Source organism: Oncorhynchus masou, chromosome 30, assembly GCF_036934945.1.
Source record: "Oncorhynchus masou masou isolate Uvic2021 chromosome 30, UVic_Omas_1.1, whole genome shotgun sequence".
In the NCBI taxonomy this organism is placed as follows: domain Eukaryota; kingdom Metazoa; phylum Chordata; class Actinopteri; order Salmoniformes; family Salmonidae; genus Oncorhynchus; species Oncorhynchus masou.
This window is the reverse complement of record NC_088241.1, coordinates 22,119,985-22,139,969: the sequence shown is the minus strand read 5'-3', so window position 1 is coordinate 22,139,969 and position 19,985 is coordinate 22,119,985. Positions and strand designations below refer to the sequence as shown.

Sequence of the window (19,985 nt, the reverse complement as noted above, 5' to 3'; positions counted from 1 at the left end):
TATGATGTGATGATGATAAAGGTGTTGGACACACTTCTCTTATTAAACAATCACTTTTGCATGTGTTTTATATAAATGTGCCTCTCTTCACCTCCCATCCTGACCTTGTACTCAAGAGGATTGATGGTTACTAAACCAAAAGCCATTCTTCACTACAGTAAAAAGCTATTTCATATTCTTCCATATGTATGTTCTGGTTCTATATTCATGTGACAAAATAAAGCTTTTTTCTGTGCTTTTAATGTTGTTAAGAATTTATAATATTTTGTTTTACCACCAACATGAAATACAATCCAATAAGTGGCAGAGTATACCCACATACTGGTTGCAATATACACTATCATACATAACCCCGTAAGAGCTTTGCTACTACAACCAATTCAATCTTCTGGGATTTCCTTTCCATCTGTGCGGTACAATTAATGACCATAGCAATAAATGCAAAGAAGCCAACCTTACTAAAGCACAAACTGTTCTGGTCACTCTGTACTGGCCTACTACTCACAGTGATCCTCTCAGTCTCCCTCCCCCTTTCCCCACCATCCTCTACTTGCTTCATTGCCTCAGAACCTCTTCTCAAACCCCCCTGTAGTTCTTCTGCCTAAAATCTCTGACCCCCAAAAACTTATTTGCTGGTTGTTTCAGAACCCACTATGGTGTTTCGGGTGCCAGGTTGATGGTCATGTTGCAACAGTATGTAGGAGGGAGATTCTGTTGTATGAAAAGTGTGCAGAAAGGCATGGGACAAAGGAGTGTGTAGTTTCAGTGGGAAAAGTGGAGTGTTTCAATTGTGGGTGTGGCCATGTTGCTTGGGATCAGAAATGTCCTGTGCGGTTGAGACAGGTTGACATTTCGAAGGTGCAATTAGTGCAGAAAGTGTCATATGTGTCCAGGTACCCATGCCGACAGCCTAGTGTAGTATCTGTTGGGGCCAAAGTAGTGGGAAGGGGTGGTGGGGTTTGTGGGGATAGTGGTATATATTGTATATATAAGTTTAGATGGTGGTGCAATTTCCTTTTCTCCCCATTTCCCTTTTTTGTGAACAATGTGCAATGCTCTTTTCGAACTGTTAAAAGGCAGAAATAAGCAACAAAGCCTCAAGTTGGCCGTAAAACCACACGAAGAAGAATAAGAAGAAGCGTCAACTGTTTTGATTGGCTAAATAAAATATCAACCGGAAGTCTCATCAGAGGTTATGAATTGAGAGGGATTTTGGTGTGAAATTCAGGGGGCACGGTTCAACTTCCAAATACGTTTCTGCTGTTTTTGTCCGCCTGTACATTAGAATAAAATTCACAGGGAAGTCAAATACAATGCATGAAACACATAAATGTCAGACAGGGTACTTCTATTGAGCATTTAGAGGCGTTTTGCTTTCTATAAACTAGCTATGAACGTGTTCCATTGTTTGTTTCCCAGGCAATTGCTAACTAGCTAGCAAGCGTAGAGGTTTGGTTTTGATTAGCTGAAAAAAACACAAATAAAGCGGCACCACTTTTTTGACAAGTTAAGTGACTAGCGCAAAATGCCGGAGATAAAACTCAAGCATGTAGTGTCTTGCAGCACCGAAGACAATGTAAGTTGTCCAACTACTATCTAGACTCATTAGCTAATACAGTATTCGTTAGCCCGCTTGCTAGCTTCCTAACGTGTTAGCTAGCTAAGTTTGCTTGCTGTCTGATTGAGAGATAATGTCGACTGTCTAGCCCTCTACTGTATATAAGTACAGTCTGACCATGGCTATTTTTTAAGCCCACCAGAACAAAATCATTGTGATAATACTGAGCAGTATTTGCATGCCCCATTCGAAGTAGCTAGCTAGCTACAGTACACTTCCCAGTCATTTCTTGTTGTCAAAAAGTGTATTTTCTTGAATGTAAACAGTAACACTCATTTCCAGTGGTGACAACACCAGATGGTAATTGAAGATCATGGGGTCCTAGCTATTCTTGTTGTTTCCTTGCAGACTCACAAGGCTGACAACCTGCTGAGCTCAGACACATACAGAAAATGGAAAGCAGCAAGGCCAGGGGAGAAACAAACCTCAGTCATTATACAGGTAATAGGCTACTTTTCCTCTGCTCTGTGTTTTCATGGGATTGTGTAACAATTCACTGACTCCAATTCATACAGTAAATTTGTGAGTGTTAAATTCTCGATTTTGAGGTCAAAAGTGTTGTGAGTGTTATATCTTAGTGTTGATTCTAGTGGGGTTAACACCAGTGGGATTTACAGGTGTCTTTACTCAACTGAGTTAATTTCTGTTAATTCTCTGTATTAAAAATACTTTGGACTGGCCCATCATATTTCCCAGCATGCTTTGTTGCGGGTTGATTTTCTGAATAGTTTGTTTTAATATGTCCTGTATATTTCTGCATGCACATTAATTAATTGATCTAAGACAAATAATGTGCATTTTCCTAAAATATTCCAATCTGTAAGTGGTTGGACTTATTGCACCCGTACTGAGATAGTTGTTCCAGTTTAGATGTTTTAGGTAGTCTTGTTTGATGAGTTCTTCACCATAGCAGTTATTCTGAATGCAGATTGTAGATAATCAATTGTTGAATATCTTCCCTACTAGGGGTGTAAGTAAACGTTAACATTTTTAAAATAATTGTGATTTTCAACCTTAAGAGAAAAAAACCTAACTGAATAACTATCACTAACAGGTCCCGATTGCCGTCATCATAAAGGGAAAGTAAAAGTTGAATAAATGGCAGAATAAATGGGGGATAAGTAAATAAGTTGAATAAATGGGGGATAGCGACCATGTCAACTTGTGCTGGTAGACCACGTACTGCTAGTTATTTATCATTTCATCTGATTACATCAGGTGCTCTTCAACCCCAGTTGGAGAGCTACTCTCCTATAGGTTTTCGCTCCAACCCCAGTTGTATCTAACCCGATTTGGTTTATCAACCAGATAATTATTATAATCAGGTGCTCTAGATTATAGTTAGAGCGAAAACCTACAGGACAGTAGCTCTCCAGGAACAGTTTTGGATAGCCCTGGATTACATAGTACCTGTATTGACTGCATCAAACCAAGGGAAGCTAGTTAAGCAAGCTAGCTAGCTAATGTTAGCTAGGCTAATTGAAACTATTTAACTTTAACTATACACTTTCTCCCCTTCTCAATCTTACAGTAACAATTCATATTATTATGTAGAAGCCTACCTGTTGGATCTTGGTGTTGTAGCCTGTCCTTCATTTAACTTATTTTTCTGTAATCTTAATTCTCCCATATATATATATATATATTTTTTTTTTACCATTAACTTGGCAAGTCAGTTAAGAACAAATTCTTATTTACAATTACAGCCTACACCTGACGATGCTGGGCCAATTGTGCGCCACCCTATAGGACTCCCAATCATGTCCAGTTGTGATACAGCCTGGATTCCAACCAGGGTGTCTTTAGAGACACCTCAAGCACTGAGACGCAGAGCTTTAGGCCGCTGCGCTACTCGATAGCCCAGTGGCTAACAACTTGCCACATGGAGGTTCCAGCTCTGACTTTAGCCTAGTGCCGGTATGATGACTTGTGATTGGACGACAAAAACGAGCAACATGCGACACGTGAAAAGCAAGAGCAGCAGTAGCGATACAAATTTCTCTCCGCAGGAAGCACGATGTAGACCATCTACATTGTGAATTCACTTGGAATTAGAGGAATGTTTCTTATAGTTTTAATGGAAACCAATAAAAAATGTCTGTTCACTGACAAGAAAACATTTCCAATTGTCACATCCCTACTCCCTAAAGATTGATTCCAATAGGAATGACAAATTACTAATTATCTAATTGAAAATTAGATATTTCTGTATTTAATTAGAAAACATTTCTAAAATCATGTTTTCACTCTGTCATTATGCGTTATTGTGTGTAGTTGGATGTGAAATACATCTATATAATCTATTTTGAATACTTTTCTGAAGGCACTGTATGTATTGTAACACTGTATTGCCCTGTTTGTTTTTTTCCCTAGTTTGTACTAAATACGGTAATGCTCTTTCCCCCATCGTTTCAGTTTGAGAAAGAAGAGCAGGTGTACAGCATAGACATAGGAAATGAAGGGTCTGCTTTTATCGAGGTGCTGGTGGGACACTCAACCTCTGTCAAAGACCAGGACTATGAGGTATGCCACCCCCTTACTGTATATTGTAGTACCTGTATACCTGGCTGATATCTACCACACCGAATGCACTGAGTGAAGGTACTAGTCTCTGCCTCTTTATTATGGACAATGCATACTGTAATGCATAATGTAATGCATACTGTAATTGCGCACCTGAATATAAACTGCACCCACAGAATCATTAAAAAATATGTATTTTGTACATAAATAAGCCGCACATGTCTATAAGCCACAGGTGCCTACCGGTACATTGAAACAAATGAACTTTACACAGCCTTTAAACGAAACACGGCTTGTAACAAAAATTAAACAGTAGCCTACCAAGAAAGTCATTGGTCACTATCTTCCTCCTCCTGTGTACTGAATCCACTGAAGTCATCTCCTTCGGTGTCGGAGTTGAATAGCCTCAGAATTCCTTCATCCGATGTTGGATCGCTGCCCTCTTCAACACGCAGCAGTCCAGCCTTTTGAAACCCGTTGATGATAGTGGATTTTTTGACAATGCTCCACGCTGTCAGCAGCTCTATTTCCTTTTCCAACAGCCAGATCGATCGCCTTCAACTTGAAAGCTGCATCATATGCATTTCTTCGTGTCTTTGCCATGATGAGGGTGACAAAATGACTACCATAATAAGAATGATGGGAAGTTTGAGCGCTCTCGATTTATGTCACATTATGTGACGGTGCTCAGTTTTTTGCCGGCATGAATTTTGTGAAAGCGGGAAAAATCCATAAATTAGCCGCGTCATTGTATAAACCGCGAGGTTCAACGCGTGGTAAAAAAGTAGCGGCTTATAGTCCGGAAATTCCGGTAGTTGTGGCTTTACTACCATCAGGTATAGTGTGCTGCTTAATTCCTAAGAGAACTTCTCACTGTCTCTCCCAGGTTTTGCTGGCCACGTCCTCCTTCATGTCCCCCATGGAGAGCCGTAACGGCACCAACATCAACCGCGTGCGCTTCTTTGGCCCTAACCAGCTGGTGAAGGCTCATGCCCAGGAGAAATGGGACCGCGTGAAGATTGTGTGTAGCCAGCCGTACAACAAGGTGAGCTGCACAGCACTAAAAGCGAACATTAGTGGACAGAGAGCATTGTGTGTCTATGTGATGCCACCTAAATCAATGTAAACCAGGGTCGTATTCATTAGGCAGCAAACAGACTGAAACAGGGTGGGACTAACAACACTTGTCCAATAAGAAACGTCCATTTTTGTTTTCCTTTGGCATGTCTTACATTCAGTGTCTCAGCTAGGATTTTGACATCATTGAATTTGAGGTTACGGTAATTGGCCAGGCCAAGGTCACTGGCATAAGGGGGGTCTGCTTCTTGAAAAAAGCCATTACACTTCATTATTATCATGGGTTTTCGTTGTTATTATTCAGGTTATTACTTATTAACGGAGTCAAAATAAAGATGTATGTCCTTTTCTGTTGGTTTTTCTTGCTGTTGGTTGTTCTTGCATATAATAAATTCTATACAGATCCTATTTCAACACAAAATCATTGAAATTAAGTCTGGTGGGTTTTCTACCACTTTCCCCTAAAATAGTCGCATAACGTCACAATCCGTGCTGCTGTCATTCGATGGCATTGGCATATGTTCTTCAAAAAGAGGACGCTGTAATGAGAGAAATAATGTAGCATAAGCTACTGAAATAGGCCTTGACAAGATTACATCATGACAGGAGTGTTTGATTTTATTAAAGTAATGGAGTCCAGACAGGCTGCTTTAGGACATTTTCTGAGTGGTCATATAGCCCTATAGAACCCCCCCCCAGGGGCGGTGTCCATAATACCCATAAAAACTTGGTCAAACAGGGAAATTGTTCCAATCGTTTTTCCACCATTCATTTCCCCAATAGGGTTTTTTATAAACACTTAAAATAGGGGCTGTGTTTCGTGTAGGCTTACCCTTGCGTGACGTTTTGATAACCATGTAAATCTCTCTCTGACTTTTTCCAATATTCCGCTCTATTTACTCTCTAATTTCAAAATTGACGTTATGTTATACTACCAATCCCTGCAATCTCTTACATGTCATCTCTAGCTGACACATTTGCTAACAGTTATTGTGTTAATTTTAAACTTGTACAAGACAGTTCATAGAATTGACAATTTTTTGAGAAATGTAGCCAATTGATTCATTGCTACATTTAGCTAACATTATATAGTTAATCCAGAGATTCTTACCTTTGCCTCAATTCGTCAGTCTCGTCCAGATCATCATGGCATTTGTAGTTCTTTATGACAGCCACATTAGCAGCTAATTAGTGTTTCATTTTTAGTGGGGGAAGTACTGTCAAATATATTGATAAGTCACCTTGTCCTAGAGCGATTTACACGGTTATCAAAACTAGAGGTCGACCGATTAATCGGAATGGCCGATTTCAAGTTTTCATAACAATCGGAAATCGGTATTTTTGGGCGTCGATTTCCGATTTATTTAAATGTTTTATTTATTATTTATTTTTATACGTTTTATTTAACTAGGCAAGTCAGTTAAGAACACATTGTTATTTTCAATGACTGCCTTGGAACTGTGGGTTAACTGCCTTGTTCAGGGGCAGAACGACAGATTTTCACCTTGTCAGCTCAGGGTTCCAATCTTGCAACCGCACAGTTAACTAGTCCAACGCTCTAACCATTGCACTCCACGAGTAGCCTGCCTGTTACGCGAACGCAGTAGAAGCCAAGGTAAATTTGCTAGCTTGCATTAAACTTATCTTATAAAAAACAATCAATCATAATCACTAGTTATAACTACAAATCCAGTTTAGCAGGCAATATTAACCAGGTGAAATTGTCATTTCTCTTGCATTCATTGCACGCAGAGTCAGGGTATATGCAACAGTTTGGGCTGCCTGGCTCATTGCAAACTAATTTGCCAGAATTGTATGTAATTATGACATACATTGAAGGTTGTGCAATGTAACAAGAATATTTAGACTTAGGGATGCCACCCGTTAGATAAAATACCGACCGGTTCCGTATTCCACTGAAATAATAAACGTTTTGTTTTCGAAATGATAGTTTCCGGATTCGATCATATTAATGACCAAAGGCTCGTATTTCTGTGTGTTATTATGTTATAATTATGTCTGATTTGATAGAGCAGTCTGACTGAGCAGCAGCAGGCCCGTAATCATTCATTCAAACAGCACTTTCGTGCGTTTTGCCAGCAGCTGTTCGCAAGCTGTTTATGACTTCAAGCCTATCAGCCTAATGGCTGGTGTAACCAATGTGAAATGGCTAGCTAGTTAGCTGGGTGTGCGCTAATACTGTTTCAAACGTCACTCGCTTTTAGATTTGGAGTAGTTATTCCCCTTGCGCTGCAAGGGCCGCGACTTTTGTGGGGCGATGGGTAACAATGCTTCGAGTGTGGCTGTTGTCGATGTGTTCCTGCTTCGAGCCCAGGTAGGGGCGAGGAGGGGGACGGAAGCTATACTGTTACACTGGCAATACTATAAGAACATCCAATAGTCAAAGGTATATGAAATACAAATGGTATAGAGAGAGATAGTCCTATAAATACTATATTAACTACAACCTAAAACCTCTTACCTTGGAATATTGAAGTCTCATGTTAAAAGGAACCACCAACTTTCATATGTTCTCATGTTCTGAGCAAGGAACTTAAACGTTAGCTTTTCTACATGGCACATATTTTACATGGCACATATTACTTTCTTCTCCAACACTTTGTATTTGCATTATTTAAACCAAATTGAACATGTTTCATTATTTATTTGAGGCTAAATTGATTTTATTGATGTTTTATATTAAGTTAAAGTGTTAATTCAATATTGTTGTAATTGTCATTATTACAAATAAAAAATTGTAAAAATAATCAGCCGATTAATCGGTATCGGCTTTTTTGGTCCTCTAATAATCAGTATCGGTATCGGCGTTGAAAAATCATAATCGGTCGACCTCTAATCAAAACGTCAAGCCAGGGTAAGTCTACACAAAACACTTATTTGAAGTGTTTCTAAAATGAATGTTGGAAAAACGATTGGAACCATTTCCCTGTTTGACCGCTAGGTTTCAAGGGTGTTATGACTCATTCTGTGGTTCCTCCCCCCATAAAAGCACCTGTCACTCAAAGCCACCAGTGTATGTCAGACACAAGACAATATTTCTCCTTTACTTAAAACGTATAAAAATAACCTTGGCCTATCTTAGGCTTTCCGAGGCTATAATATTTATTAATTTACTTTTATTTAACTAGGCAAGCCAGTTAAGAAAAAGTTCTTATTTTCAATGACTGCCTAGGAACAGTGAGTTAACTGCCTTGTTCAGGGGCAGAACGACAGGTTTTTACCTTGTCAGCTCGGGGATTTGATCTTGCAACCTTTCGGTTACTAGTCCAACGCTCTAAACATTAGGCTACCTGTCTAGTGAATGAAGGGAAGTATGAAGGGGACAGCTATCCTATAATATGAAGATTAAATTGACAATCCTTAAAATAGAAACAAATACACACAACAGCCTATTTATCAACAAAGCTGATTATCGAGAGGGAGAGTGTTGGAAAGATTTCTCAAACGACAACGGCTCAGCCACGAAGTGGTAGGCCAACACAAGCTCTCAGAACAGGACCACGAGCGCTGACACACTCACTTGCGAGTTAAAAACTGCCTCTGGAAGCAATGTCAGCACAATAACTATTCGTCAGGGGCGTCATGAAATGGGTTTCCATGGCCGAGCAGCCACACACAAGCCTATGATCACCATGTGTATTGCCAAGCATCGGCTGGAGTGGTGTAAAGCTCGCCACCATTGAACTTTAGAGCAGGAGAAACGCGTTCTCTGGAGTGATGAATCAAGCTTCACCATCTGGTAGTCCGACGGACGAATCTGGGTTTGGCGGATGCCAGTTGAACGCTACCTGCCCCAATGCATAGTGCCATCTGTAAAGTTTGGTGGAGGAGGAATAATGGTCTGGGGCTCTTTTTCATGGTTCGGGCTAGGCTCTTTTAGTTCCAGTGAAGGGAAATCTTAATGCTACAGCATACGACATTCTAGACGATTCTGTGCATCCAACTTTGTTTCAACAGTTTGGGTCAGGCCCTTTCCTGTTTCATCATGGCAATGCCACTGTGCTCAAAGCGAGGTCCATACAGAGATGCTTTGTCGAGATTTATGTGGAATAACTTGACTGGCCTGCACAAAGCCCCGACCTCAACCCCATCGAACACCTTTGGGATAAATTGGAACGCCGACTGCGAGCCAGGCCTAGTCGCCCGACCTCACTAATGCTCTTGTGGCTGAATGGAAACAAGTCCCCGCAGCAATGTTCCAACATCTAATGGAAAGCCTTCCCAGAAGAGTGGAGGTTGTTGTAGCAGCAAAGGGGGGACCGACTACATATTAATGCCAATGATTTTGGAATGAGATGTTCAATGAAAAGGTGTCCACATACTTTTGGTCATGTAGTGTTTTTCTATCAGTGCTCAGGTGTGCTTGCTCCGTCAACATTAACAGGACAGAAACCAGACGCATGCTCATTTCTCAGATGGAGAGTGTATGTGATCGTATGAAATAAACCAAAAACGTATTTCTCACAAGTGTAGCAAGTTGTGATCTCCGTAAACATTTCTATTCTGGGAATGTGAATGGTAAATTACTGTGATTAGTAGATGCATTAACAGAGATGAATGTAACAATGACAGGGTTTGACGGTAAATTGCTTGTTTTAAAAATGGAAGGCTACTACATGGGTATTCATAAAAGTGCATTTCGGACGACACTGTGTGTATATATTGCCCAGGTTACTATTCTACTTTGGTGGGGTAGGGGGGCAGCAATTTTTTCCGTCTCCTAGGGCAGCATATCGGCCAGGAACGGGCCTGATCAGCATTGATTAGTCTATAAATTAAGGAAAGATTACATATGAAGTTATACCATATCAGGTTGGAGAGGATTAGCGCATTGTCCATTTGACACATGAGTGCATTATATGCCTCGGAGCCAGAACAACCTTGTCGACCGCTGTTGAATAATTAATGAATAGTCAGACACCTCCAACTTTTTGTTTTTTTAAATAACAATTTATTTATTTACTAGCAAGCAATGAAAACATGCATTGTATAAAAGAAAGTCAACACATCAAAGCTTTTTTACTGAAGTGCCATAGCCTATAGCGCTCTACACCCCCGCTATTCTCTGGATTAGCTGCTCAAACATCAAAGGACAGTTGGAAAGAGGAGATGAAGAACATTTAGTTGACAACGTTAGCAAAATATTTGCTTAGAATCATTAGTGAACACTCCTGCTATTAGGTAAAGTTTATCTGCATGAAAATTAAGTTAATAAAACATTTTATAAATCCTAAAAATGAATGTCGATGACAGACTTCATCCATAACAGTCAGCTACACAGTTATTCAGTTACTGTCACAGCCCTAGTCTCAGCACAGTTCCTATTGTATACACTTATGAAAATGATTCAGGTTGGAGCGACATGACGACAAATGGCATTTTCCACCCTCAGAACATAGCATACGGAGTGGCCTTCGTGAAGTTCCATTCACCACCAGACAAAAGTGATCCACCAACCTCAACAACACCGGTAAGAGAAGCTAGCCGCAATCTTGAACCTTCTTCTACATAGCCAATGTCGTGGTAATTTCCTGTATTACTAAACATTGAGAGAGCAAACCACACACAAGTCAGATTATATTATAAAGTCCATATTTAATTATATATGAGCTTCACCATAGCCCTGTGACTCTCGGATCAATTCAGTGTCTATAAATGAATTCTCTGAGTGCTTACAAAACAGTTCATAGTATCATTTATAGCCAAGACACACCCATCTCAACTCACATGACAAAACACAGATCTCAGGAACAGTTCACAAAGAACATTTTACTTGAAAGAGGAGTATCCCATAGCCAGATAGCATTAGCTATAAATGATCGTTCAGTTTGGTCTCCTAAAGGAAGTTCTTATCTCGTTCTTGGTACCACTTAGGACCAAAACATTACCTCATCCAATGGCATATATCAATTGTCAATTCCAGATACTCCCATCTCAAATACACTTCCTCCTGGACAAGATAAGAAAAGACAGTGAGCCTTTTAGGTCATATACTACACTGCTCAAAAAAATAAAGGGAACACTAAAATAACACATCCTAGATCTGAATGAATGAAATATTCTTATTAAATACTTTTTTCTTTACATAGTTGAATGTGCTGACAACAAAATCACACAAAAATAATCAATGGAAATCAAATTTATCAACCCATGGAGGTCTGGATTTGGAGTCACACTCATAATTAAAGTGGAAAACCACACTACAGGCTGATCCAACTTTGATGTAATGTCTTTAAAACAAGTCAAAATGAGACTCAGTAGTGTGTGTGGCCTCCACGTGCCTGTATGACCCCTACAATGCCTGGGCATGCTCCTGATGATGTGGCAGATGGTCTCTTGAGGGATCTCCTCCCAGACCTGGACTAAGGTGGTGGATGGAGCGAGACATGATGTCTCAGATGTGCTCAATTGGATTCAGGTCTGGGGAACGGGCGGGCCAATCCATAGCATCAATGCCTTCCTCTTGCAGGAACTGCTGACACACTCCAGCCACATGAGGTCTGGCATTGTCTTGCATTAGGAGGAACCCAGGGCCAACCGCACCAGCATATGGTCTCACAAGGGGTCTGAGGATCTCATCTCGTTACCTAATGGCAGTCAGGCTACCTCTGGCGAGCACATGGAGGGCTGTGCGGCCCCGCAAAGAAATGCCACCCCACACCATGACTGACCCACCGCCAAACCGGTCATGCTGGAGGATGTTACAGGCAGCAGAACATTCTCCATGGCGTCTCCAGACTGTCACGTCTATCACATGTGCTCAGTATGAACCTGCTTTCATCTGTGAAGAGCAAAGGGCGCCAGTGGCGAATTTGCCAGTCTTTGTGTTCTCTGGCAAATGCCAAACGTCCTGCACGGTGTTGGGCTGTAAGCATAACCCCCACCTGTGGACGTCGGGCCCTCATACCACCCTCATGAAGTCTGTTTCTGACCGTTTGAGCAGACACATGCACATTTGTGGCCTGCTGAAGGTCCTTTTGTCAGGGCTCTGGCAGTGCTCCTCCTTGCGCAAAGGCGGAGGTAGCGCTCCTGCTGCTGGGTTGTTGCCCTCATACAGCTCGCATTGATGTGCCATCCTGGATAAGCTGCACTACCTGAGCCACTTGTGTGGGTTGTAGACTCCGTCTCCTGCTGTGAGAGTGAAAGCACCGCCAGCATTCAAAAGTGACCAAAACATCAGCCAGGAAGCATAGGAACTGAGAAGTGGTCTGTGGTCACCATCTGCAGAACCACTCCTTTATTGGGGGTGTCTTGCTAATTGCCTATAATTTCCACCTGTCTATTCCATTTGCACAACAGCATGTGAAATTTATTGTCAATCAGTGTTGCTTTGGACAGTTTGATTTCACAGAAGTGTGATTGACTTGGAGTTACATTGTGTTGTTTAAGTGTTCCCTTTATTTTTTTGAGCAGTGTAGATCAAGATAAGGGCAACCTCAGAGGGGACACACAATAGTTAGACACATTCCCATAAGAAGACAAGCCTGACCTCTCCCCTCTCTGGGGCACAAGTAACTTTACCCACAGAAGCATACTTATTTATCAATGTTACCTAAATACTTCTGATTCTGCCACGACACCCACTCTCCACTGAGACCAAGTCTCAATAGACTTATTCAGTATATAACTAAACTCAGCAAAAAAAGAAACGTCCCTGTTTCAGGACCCTGTCTTTCAAAGATAATTTGTAAAAATCCAAATAATAAAAATCCAAATAATAACTTCATGGATCTTCATTGTAAAGGGTTTAAACACTGTTTCCCACTGTTTCCCCATTCAATGAACCATAAACAATTCATCAACATGCACCTGTGGAACGGTCGTTACAGCTTTGTGGAATGGTCGTTATGGTCGTTACGGTCATTACAGCTTACAGACAGTAGGCAATTAAGGCTACAGTTTTGAAAACTTAGGCCACTAAAGAGGCCTTTCTGCTGACTCTGAAAAACACCAAAAGAAAGATGCCCAGGATCCTTGCTCATCTGCGTGAACGTGCCTTAGGCATGTTGCAAGGAGGCATGAGGACTGCAGATGTGGCCAGGGCAATAAATTGCAATGTCTGTACTGTGAGACGCCTAAGACAGCGCTACAGGGAGAACGGACGGACAGCTGATCGTCCTCGCAGTGGCAGACCACGTGTAACAATACCTGCACAGGATCGGTACATCCGAACATCACACCTGCGGGACAGGTACAGGATGGCAACAACAACTGCCCGAGTTACACCAGGAACGCACAATCCCTCCATCAGTGCTCAGACTGTCCGCAATAGGCTGAGAGAGGCTGGACTGAAGGCTATTAGGCTTGTTGTAAGGCAGGTCCTCACCAGACATCACCGGCAACAACGTTGCCTATGGGCACAAACCCACCATCGCTGGACCAGACAGGACTGGCCAAAGTGCTCTTCACTGACAGGTCGCGGTTTTGTCTCACCAGGGGTGATGGTCGGATATGCATTTATCGTCGAAGGAATGAGTGTTACACCGAGGCCTGTACTCTGGAGCGGGATCGATTTGGAGGTAGAGTGTCCGTCATGGTCTGGGGCAGTGTGTCACAGCATCATCGGACTGAGCTTGTTGTCATTGCAGGCAATCTCAAAGCTGTGCGTTACAGGGAAGACATCCTCCTCCCTCATGTGGTACCCTTCCTGCAGGCTCATCCTGACATGACCCTCCAGCATGACAATGCCACCAGCCATACTCCTCGTTCTGTGCGTGATTTCCTGCAAGACAGGAATGTCAGTGTTCTGCCATGGCCAGCGAAGAGCCCGGATCTCAATCCCATTGAGCACGTCTGGGACCTGTTCACAATGCTTCACTGTAGGGATGGTGCCAGGTTTCCTCCAGATGTAATGCTTGGCATTCAGGCCAAAGAGTTCAATCTTGGTTTCATCAGACGAGGGAATCTTGTTTCTCATGGTTTGTGAGTCCTTTAGGTGTCTCTTTTTTTAAATCGAACTCCAAGCAGGCTGTTGTGCCTTTTACTGAGGAGTGGCTTCCGTCTGGACGCTCTACCATAAAGGCTTGATTGGTGGAGTGCTGAAGAGATGGTTGTCCATCTGGAAGGTTCTATCATCTCCACAGAGGAAATCTGGAGCTCGGTCAGAGTGAACATTGGGTTCTTGGTCATCTCCCTGACCAAGGCCCTTCTCCCCCAAATTATCAGTTTGGCCCTGCAGCCAGCCCAGGAAAAGTCTTGGTGGTTCCAACCTAATTTTGTTTAAGAATGATGGAGGCCACTGTGTTCTTGGGGACCTTTAATGCTGCAGACACAATCCTGACACAATCCTGTCTCGGAGCTCTACGGGCAATTCCTTTGACCTCATGGCTTGGTTTTTGCTCTGACATGCACACACCTATATAGACTAGGTGCGTGCTTTACCAAATCATGTCCAATCAATTGAATTTACCACTGTTGGACTGCAAGTTGTGGAAAAATCTCAAGGATGATCACAATGGAAACAGGATGCACCTGAGCTCAATTTCAAGTCTCATAGCAAAGGGTCTGAATACTTATGTAAATAAGGTATTTCTGTTTTTATTTTTAATATATCTGCAAAAAAATCCAAAAATCTGTTTTTCGTTTTGTCATTATGAGGTATTGTTTATAGATTGAGGAATACAATTCAAAAAATCAATTTTAGATTAAGGCTGATTTTTAAGGTCTGATTAGATTAAAGTCTGATTGCACTGTAAGTCCATATGCCACCATCTGTTGCACAGATCCAGTAATATGCTTCAACAGCAAATTACTGGGTACTGTTTTATTTCTTTATTAGATGGTGCTTGTCTTTCCCATTCATTTGGGATTTATGCATAATGCTGGATCCACACAGCAGATGGGCTAGGCTGTGGAACCTTCTTTGATTTTGAGTGACCTGGAATTTATACCATCAAAAATGATATTTATGTGCACTGTCCTGTGCTTTCCTAACATGACTGACTGATCAGACTCTCTCACAACACTGTCTTTCTTGCCCCCTGACAGAAGTTGACCAAGCTGGGCCAGTTTCGGCTGAAGGATGAGTCCCCCTCGGCTTGCCCCAGTCTACAGCCAGGCAGCCTCTTCTTCAACAGAGAGAGCACCTCCAAAGCCAGCCCAGCGCTCAAGGGTACTACTACTGTACTCAAGCTAAAGGCCTAGTTACAGCTAATTTCAGATTGCATGTTTATTAGTGCGCATTGATGTGATGTGATTGAGTGAGCGAAAAGCACCATAGGGTCTGCTGGTGGGGTGAGAAATGTGAAACAATATTTCCCAACTTCTTTCTCTGTCTTGTCACCTCTTCTCCCCCCACAGTTTCGCCACAGACTGAGAAGCTCAGCTATGCAGCTGCCGCCCTGCAGTCTGGATCAGGGTCTGGCCACTCCTCAGCCCCACCGTCCTCCAACTCTCCCCCACCACAGGTAAGGACCAAGGCTTGAACTGCATCCCAAATGGCACCGTAATCCCTATATAGTGCACTACTTTTGATCAGAGCCCATAGTGATGCATCATTGGCTTCTCTAAGACCAGAACTGATGGTGAATCATTCATTAAGTCCTTCCAGGCTAGTGCGAACTGACCTGAATCTCCAGGCTATGATACTAGTTATGTCCCAAATGGCACCTTATTCTATTCCTATATAGTGCACTAGTTTTGCCAAGCGCCTTATGGGCCTTGGTCAAAAGTAGTGCACAATATAGGGAATAGGGTGCCATTTGAGAGGCAGATACCATATTGATTTCTTTAAAAAGAGGTACACGGTGATTGTTTTTTAGTCCTGCAGCTGTGTTCGGTAGACTGCGCCCTTGTAGCTAATGTAGTATAGATTTAATGTAAACATTGTAAATCATCGATAGTGAAAAGAGATGACGGTATTGAGGCATATGTTTGCTTGTGGTCCTTTTTTCCAGAGGCTCAGAGATGGAACATTCTTTCAAGACATTAATTTACATAAGTGTAAACATAATTAGGACCTGCGATTTGTTTGCTTGTTTGTTTTCTCTGCTAATTTCTGTCAGTTATCCCACTTATAGAAATTATAAGCCGTTGTCATTCTAAATTTCTTGTTTTCTTAATTGAAAAGTGAGTGTTCTCTTTGAGTACGTATTTTTCTCATGGTTTTACCGTAAGGACAAATTGCTTTATCCATCCTCTCCTTTTTCCTAGGCAGCAGTGAAGAGGAAGTTTGAGTTCACTAAAGAGCGTCAGACTGCCCTCGCCCCGCCCCCCTCAAAGAAACCCAGCCCTATGGGCTCTCCTGAACGGGGCACTACCACCCCCAAACCCAAGGCCAAACCCAGCACAGCCAGTACTCCCAGCCCCATCGCTGCCAAAGGTAAAGACACCCTGCAAGTCAGTCAGCTATCCAGCCAGCCACTCACTGACTCACTCTACACATTTTTCACCTATGCTTGTGTGAATAAAGTAAGTTTAATAAATCGATGCAAATACCCTGATTGTTATATATTCTTATTTTCCCCTCTCCTCATCTCTGTCATTCTTTTCACCCCAGTCTCCCCTGCCCAGAAAACCCCAGACACCAAGAAGAAGGAGAGCCTGTCCAAACCACAAGCCAAGCCCAGAGCCAAACCCTCCAAAGCCCAGTCCAGCTCTTCCGAGGCCACCGTTCCCCTCAACAAGATCATGGAGGGGGTGGTGTTTGTGCTGAGTGGCTTCCAGAACCCCTTTCGGGGGGACCTGAGGGACAAGGCCCTGGCCATGGGGGCCAAATACCGCTCTGACTGGACCCCTGACGCCACGCACCTCATGTGAGTGGAGGAGATGGAGATACTGGGAGGTAGTAGTTTGGGAAGTACTCTTAAGTTGGGTTCTCATTGTAATCTGAAATCTTATTGATAATTTAAAGATGCATGAAAATGGTAATAGAGTGAGGTAAGAACATATTGGAAACAGGTCAAAAAGAATTGTGTGGAGTACAACCAACAATGGGGCTAGTATTATAGCGGTAGTAATGTTTTTAGGAGTAATATTATCAAGTATATTCTCCATCTCATATACAACCAAGACTAGTGTAACTAGAGGAGTATCACGATAACAGCATGCAAAGCAAAGCAGACCATATCACCCTAATCACACTCTGCCATAGTAGCAGTGGGCTGTCCCTGGCTTCCTTCCTGTGCCTGCATCCCATATGGCACCCTATGTATTGCACTATACAGGGAATAGTGTGCCATATTTTGGATGTAGCCATGGTCACTTTGGACCCCCGTCGAAAGTAGTGCACGATATAGAATGCCATCTGGGACGCAGCTGTGCTAACCAAGGGTTTATCATCTGCTTTATCCAGCTGTGCCTTCTCCAACACCCCCAAGTACAGCCAGGTGAAGTCAGCAGGGGGCGTCATCGTCCGGAAGGAGTGGGTGCTGGACTGTCACAAGAGGAAGCAGAAGATCTCCTTCAAACGGTAAGGGGAGGGAGGGGGAGGCTGTGGGAGGCAGAACAGGGGAGGGGGGGACTGTGGGTGGCAGAATGAGGGGGAGGGAGGGGGAGACTGAGGGAGGCAGAACGGGAGGGAGGCGGAGGCTGTGGGAGGCAGAACGAGGGAGGGGGAGACTGTGGGAGGCAGAACGAGAGGGAGGGAGGCGGAGGCTGTGGGAGGCAGAACGAGGGGGTGACTGAGGGAGGCAGAATGGGGGGGGTGGCAGAGAGAGAGGGGAGGAAGTTAGACTGTGTTAAGTCTGCTTCAAATAAATGGGTCATTTGACTCATTGCCACCCATTCTCTATCAGAAAGCTTCTTTGAATTCAGTGAATTAAGTGAAGTTGGCAGTTAATGGTGTTTAGAAGCACCTATTGCCAAGACTTTACCTGTACCCATGCAGCTCACTGAAGAATGTTATCTTGAAGAGCTGAGGCCTGCTGTGATGTATTCAGTCAACTTCTACTAATGATTTTTGTCACGACAAGCGGACTCTGTGTAAAACTGTGTATTGAAGAATATGGCTGAATCTCGAGTTAGTCAAAGCAAGGCCTCAGATAATATGAAAAGGGTATTTGAGGGTTTCTTACCGCACCTTTCTTCAAAGTGAAAATGTCTTTCACATAAGGTCTTCACTTCTCGTCTGTCGCCTGAGGTGAAATCACTGCTTCCACGGGTAGTTTCGAGACCTGGTTTCAAATACTATTTGTAGATCAAAAAGACCTAATTTCAAATACGTTTTGAACGATATGTTTAGACAAAAAATGTTTTTTAAATACAAGTTGAATTTTGGAAAGTATTGACATGCATTTACAACTACTTATATTTAAAGTTGTTGTTTTGGGCTGTGTATTTCAAACTACTCAAATACACAGAAAAGTGTATTTTAAAATGCTTATAAGCGAAACATGCAACAATTTAAATACTTTTACTGAGTTACAGTTCATATAAGGAAATCTGTCAATTAAAATAAATTCATTAGGCCCTAATCTATGGATTCCACAACTGGACAGGAGTGCAGCAATGGATGTGCCTGGGCGGACTTAGGCCCACCCACTTGGGAACCAGGCCCAGCCAATCAGAATGAGTTTATCCCCAAAAAGTGCTTCATTACAGACATAAGTACAACTCAGCACCCCCCTCAGACAATCTCGCAGGTGAAGATGCCATATGTGGACGTCCTGCGCTGGCGTAGTTGTGTGACACAACTGGTGCACCTGTGTAATGATCATGATGTTTAATCAACTTCTTAATATACCACACCTGCCAGGTGGATGGATTACCTTGGCAAAGGAGAAATGCTCATTAACAGGGATGTAAACAAATGCACAACATTTGAGAGAGACAAGCTTTTTGTGGGTCTGAACATTTTTTGAGGATCTTTTATTTCAGCTCATGAAACATGGGACCAACACTTTACATGTTGCGTTTATATTTTTGTTCAGTGAAAATATGCATGTATTTGAACTTAGGTCTGGTACTTTCTTGGCAAGGTCAGGTCTCAGTGATTGCTGCCTGCATCAGTCACCTCCTTTGTTTTTCTACACAATTTCCCTACTCCTGTACAATGCTCTCATTTTCTCTAGTCAGTATTGGCATCATGTCTGTGTAATTGGCCCTCAGATACAAATGAATATCCGCTCATCTAATTTGATAGCGGTGTGCGAAATGATAAAGTACTATTGTAAGAGGGTGTCGCGGAAATAAGTCCAATTAACACTGTTGAGGTATTAACACGCTAATTGTGTGTATTTTTTCTCTGCGTTGGCATCATAATTCTACATTGGGACGCGCACACACACACCCCACTACCGCCGTTATTTGGCTGTGTTTACTGACCCCCTTCTGCTGTAGACTGCTCTCCATCTCCCTCAACCACTCTCCTTTTTGTATAGAGAATCCCTCTCTCCTCCTCATCTATCCTCACTCTCATCCCTCGTTCCTCATCCATCCATCCATCCATCCAAGCCATCTCGTCTCCATTGTGCAGCTCTTGTTTGGAGTGCGGAGCTCTAATGATTTATTCCTTATTTAAAAGCTGCATCTGCTATGGGTAATTGAAGGGTCCACTTCCTTTGAAGAACACTAGTGCTCACACACACACACACACACAGACAGAGACGTAGACACACACGCATACTCAAACGCAGAGAGACGGTCGTCGCACGCTCGTACACAAACACACAGGCCAACTCAAACCAGACGAACACTGCTATGCATCTAAATGTTTTGGGCCTTTTGTCCTTTCGAGAACACTTCAAAATGAAAGGAGGAACAGAGAAGAGGAGAGGAGGGGCGCACGCTTCCCTCAAGTGGCATCAAG

General features: G+C 42.6%; 1 protein-coding gene across 1 annotated transcript in view; it reads left to right on the top strand.

The window, feature by feature from the left end:
- Positions 1 to 1,179: 1,179 nt before the first annotated feature.
- Positions 1,180 to 19,985, top strand: part of LOC135522355 (DNA repair protein XRCC1-like) — a 30,106-nt gene continuing 11,300 nt past the window's right edge. Inside the window, exons 1-10 of the mRNA XM_064948517.1 lie at positions 1,180 to 1,576; positions 1,967 to 2,059; positions 4,034 to 4,141; positions 5,028 to 5,186; positions 10,632 to 10,709; positions 15,227 to 15,350; positions 15,539 to 15,645; positions 16,391 to 16,559; positions 16,737 to 16,992; positions 17,532 to 17,648. Coding sequence (XP_064804589.1) covers positions 1,526 to 1,576; positions 1,967 to 2,059; positions 4,034 to 4,141; positions 5,028 to 5,186; positions 10,632 to 10,709; positions 15,227 to 15,350; positions 15,539 to 15,645; positions 16,391 to 16,559; positions 16,737 to 16,992; positions 17,532 to 17,648 — 1,262 coding nt within the window. The 5' untranslated portion in view covers positions 1,180 to 1,525. The remainder of the gene's footprint in view (positions 1,577 to 1,966; positions 2,060 to 4,033; positions 4,142 to 5,027; positions 5,187 to 10,631; positions 10,710 to 15,226; positions 15,351 to 15,538; positions 15,646 to 16,390; positions 16,560 to 16,736; positions 16,993 to 17,531; positions 17,649 to 19,985) is intronic.